This window comes from Malurus melanocephalus, unplaced genomic scaffold (assembly GCF_030028575.1).
Source record: "Malurus melanocephalus ecotype Western Australia unplaced genomic scaffold, MMel_1.1 scaffold_1329, whole genome shotgun sequence".
In the NCBI taxonomy this organism is placed as follows: Eukaryota; Metazoa; Chordata; class Aves; order Passeriformes; family Maluridae; genus Malurus; species Malurus melanocephalus.
This window is the reverse complement of record NW_026624561.1, coordinates 3,808-7,956: the sequence shown is the minus strand read 5'-3', so window position 1 is coordinate 7,956 and position 4,149 is coordinate 3,808. Positions and strand designations below refer to the sequence as shown.

General features: G+C 46.8%; 1 protein-coding gene across 1 annotated transcript in view; it reads right to left on the bottom strand.

Annotated features, from left to right (window-relative positions):
- FCN3 (ficolin 3) overlaps window positions 1–4,108 on the bottom strand; it is a 12,437-nt gene extending 8,329 nt beyond the window's left edge. Inside the window, exons 1-2 of the mRNA XM_057387733.1 lie at window positions 3,680–4,108; window positions 908–1,124 (exon numbers count right to left, since the gene is read on the bottom strand). Of these exons, the coding sequence (XP_057243716.1) occupies window positions 908–1,124; window positions 3,680–4,108 (646 nt within the window). The remainder of the gene's footprint in view (window positions 1–907; window positions 1,125–3,679) is intronic.
- Window positions 4,109–4,149: the final 41 nt, after the last annotated feature.

Genomic DNA, 4,149 nt, shown 5'->3' with positions numbered 1-4,149 from the left:
AAAGGGAATGGGAATGGGAAAAGGGAATGGGAATCGGAAAAGGGGAAAGGAAAATTCCCGTCAAAATTCCTGTTAAAATTCCCATCAAAATTCCTGTCAATATTCCCAGAAATTCTCAGAAAAAAAATCCCAGAAATTCCCAGTAAAAATCCTGGAAATTCCAAAAAAAATCCCATCAAAATTTCCCAAAATTCAAAAAAATTCCCAGCAAAATTCCCAGAAAAAAATCCTGGAAATTCCCAGAAAAATTCCCAGAAAAATTCCCATCAAAACCAGGAAATTCTCAGCAAAATTCCTGGCAAAATTCCCAGAAAAAAATTTCCTGGCAAAAATTCCCAGAAATCCCAGAAATTCTCAGCAAAATTTCTTACAAGAATTCCCAGAAATTCTCAGCAAAATTTCTTTAAAAAATTCCCAGAAATTAGTGTCAAAATTCCCATCAAAATTAAAAAAAAATCCCCCAAAAATTCCAAAAAAATTCCAAAAAAAATCCAAAAAAATTCCCAAAATTCCCAACAATCCCCCATCCCAATTCCCATCAAAATTCCCATCAAAATTCCCATCAAAATTCCCATCAAAATTCCCCAAAATTCCCATCAATCCCCTATCCCAATTCCCATCAAAATTCCCAAAAAAATCCTGTCAAAATTCCAAAAAAATCCCAAAAAACTCCCATCAAAATTTAAAAAAATCCAAAAAACCCCAATCAAAATAAAAAAAAAAATCCCCCAAAAACTTCCCATCAAAATTTAAAAAAATTCCCAAAAAACTCCCATCAAAATTTAAAAAAAATCCCAAAAATTCCCCAAAAGTCCCCATCCCAATCCGCACCAAAATCCCCATCAAAATCCCCAAAAATCTCCAAAAATTCCAAAAAATCCCCATTAAAACCCCCGTTAATCCTCACCCGGGTGCTGCAGGTGCTGTGCGATATCCGCCGCCGGCGCGCAGCCCGGGTTACGCCAGGCCCAGTCTGCCAGGGCGGAGATGTTGTTGAGCTGCGCCTGGATGTCGTAGAGCAGCGTGGCCTGGATGTGCTGCAGCGTGGAGGATTCGCCAGAGCGGAGCTCCAGCTCCTGAACCCGCTGCTGCAGGCTCCGGTTGAGCCCGGCCGCCTCCTCGTGCTGCGGGGGGAAAATGGGGGAGAAAAATTTACATTTCTGGTAAAATTCCCAGAAATTTGTGTCAAAAATTCCAGAAAAATTACAAGAAGTTTCCATCAATGGGGGAAATGGGAAGAATGGAATAAACGGGGGAAATGGGGAAAATGGAGGAAATGGGGGAAATAGGCCCGGGTTACGCCAGGCCCAGTCTGCCAGCGCGGAGATGTTGTTGAGCTGCGCCTGGATGTCGTAGAGCAGCGTGGCCTGGATGTGCTGCAGCGTGGAGGATTCGCCAGAGCGGAGCTCCAGCTCCTGAACCCGCTGCTGCAGGCTCCGGTTGAGCCCAGCCGCCTCCTCGTGCTGCGGGGGGAAAATGGGGGAACGGGAAAACAGGAAAAACTGGAAAAACTGGGAAAGCACTCTGGAAAAGGTGGAGGAAATAGCAGAGATAAAACTGAAAGGTTTGGGACTGATGTTGAGGGAATTATCCCTGGAAYGCTCCTGATCCATGAAATAGTTGGAACTCCGGGTGTGATCTGGGAAACCACTCCAGGAAAGATGCAGCAGATTACATGGATAAAATTGAAGGATTTGGGATTGATGTTGAGGAAATTTTCCCTGGAATGATCCCGATCCATGACATCGTTGGAAAACCAGRTTTAGTCTAGGAAAGCACTCTGGGATAGGTGGAGGAAATAGCAGGGATAAAAATGAAGGATTTGGGATTGATTTTGAGGGAATTATCAGTGGAACACTCCTGATCCATGGAATGGTTGGAACTCCAGGTCTGGTCTGGGAAATCRCTGCGGGAAAAGTGAAGGAGATTCCATGGATAAAACTGAAGGATTTGGGATTGATATTGGGGAAATATTCCCTGGAATGGTCCCGGTCCATGAAATAGTTGGAACTCCAGGTATGGTCTGGGAAACCACTCTGGGAATGGGATGGATCCAGAGATTTTCTTAGGAAAACTCAAAGGTGGAGGAGATTCCATGGATAAAAATGAAGGATTTGGGATTGATTTTGAGGGAATTATCCCTGGAACGCTCCCGATCCATCCCACGGTCAGAACTCCAGGTCTGGTCTGGGAAATCGCTCCAGGAAAGGTGAAGGAGATTCCATGGATAAAACAGAAGGATTTGGGATTGATGTTGAGGGAATTATCCCTGGAATGTTCCTTACCCATGATATTGTTGGAAAACCAGCTTTAGTCTGGGAAACCACTCTGGGAATGGGATGGATCCAGAGATTTTCTTAGGAAACCTCAAAGGTGAAGGAGATTCCATGGATAAAACTAAAGGATTTGGGATTGATGTTGAGGGAATTATCCGTGGAACGCTCCTGATCCATGGCATCGTTGGAAAACCAGGTTTAGTCTAGGAAAGCACTCTGGGAAAGGTGGAGGAAATAGCAGGGATAAAAATGAAGGATTTGGGATTGATTTTGAGGGAATTATCCCTGGAACACTCCTGATCCATGAAATGGTTGGAACTCCAGGTCTGGTCTGGGAAATCGCTCTGGGAAAGATGAAGGAGATTCCATGGATAAAACTCAAGGATTTGGGATTGATGTTGAGAAAAATATCCTTGAACACTCCTGATCCATGGAATGGTTGGAACTCCAGGTGTGGTCTGGAAAACCACTCTGGGAATGGGATGGATCCAGAGATTTTCTTAGAAAAACTCAAAGGTGGAGGAGATTCCACAGATAAAACTCTGAAGGATTTGGGAYTGGTTTTGAGGGAATTATCCCTGGAATGCTTCTGATCCAAATTCCAACCCAGCAAAATTCCAGGAGCTGAAAGCACCCATGGACGTTTTCACCTGGATCTTCACAGCTTTGGAATGGGATGGATCCACAGCCCATCCTAGGAAGGATCAAAAGTGGGGATTCCATGGATAAAACTCAAGGATTTGGGATTGGTTTTGAGGGAATTATCCCTGGAATGCTCCCAATCCATCTCCAGAGGAGCCACCCACGGTGGTAACGCCAAATTCCAACCCTTCCAAACTCTAGGAACCAGAAGATTCCATGAAAAAATCCCATGGATACTTTCACCTGGATCTCCAGGGCTTTGGGAATTGAATGGATCCACTACCCATCCTAGGAAGGATCAAAAGTGGGGATTCCATGGATAAAACTCAAGGATTTGGGATTGATGTTGGGAAAATTATCCCTGGAACGCTCCTGATCCATGAAATGGTTGGAACTCCAGGTCTGGTCTGGGAAATCACTCCGAGAAAGGTGAAGGAGATTCCGTGGATAAAACTCAAGGATTTGGGATTGATGTTGGGGAAATTTTCCCTGGAATGGTCTTAATCCATGGAATGTTCGGAATTCCAGGTGTGGTCTGGAAAACCACTCTGGGAACGGGATGGATCTGAAGCCCTTGAAAAGGTGGAAATTCCATGGATAAAACTGAAGGATTTGGTATTGATTTTGAGGGAATTATCCTTGGAATCCTCCCAATCCATCTCCAGAGGAGCCACCCACAGTGGGAACACCAAATTTCAACCCTTCCAAACCCCAGAAACCAAAACCACCCACACCAAAAACCCCCATTTTTTTTTTCCCACCTGAATCTCCAGCGCCTTGACGCGGTGCCGGTGGTTGCGCAGCTCCTCCTGGAGCTCGGCGATCAGCTCGCGGAGCTCCAAGATCTGCTGCTTGCGCTCCTCGTTCTCGTGGAGCCAATAGGAGACCTCATCGGTGCAGCGGAACAGGTCGGGGCAGCGGCGCTCGTCRCCCTGCGGCAAGGTGGCCACGATTCGGCATCGCCCGTCGGCCAGCACCTGATTGCTGTACTCGCCACARCGGATCAAACCCGGGCTCTGCCGGGGGTCCTCGTGCTCGCGGAGCTCGCCGGGAAGGGATTTTTCATGTGAGAGTTGGCTCAGAGCGGCCGTGAGGAGCAGGGAGAGSAGAGCGGCTCTGCCGGCGCGGAGCTCCGTGGGGAAGGAACGCGGAGATGGGGTGGGGTTGTGGAGGGAGAGGTGGAAGGGCATGGTGAGGGTGGGAGATGGGGGGTGGAGGGAGAATGGAGATC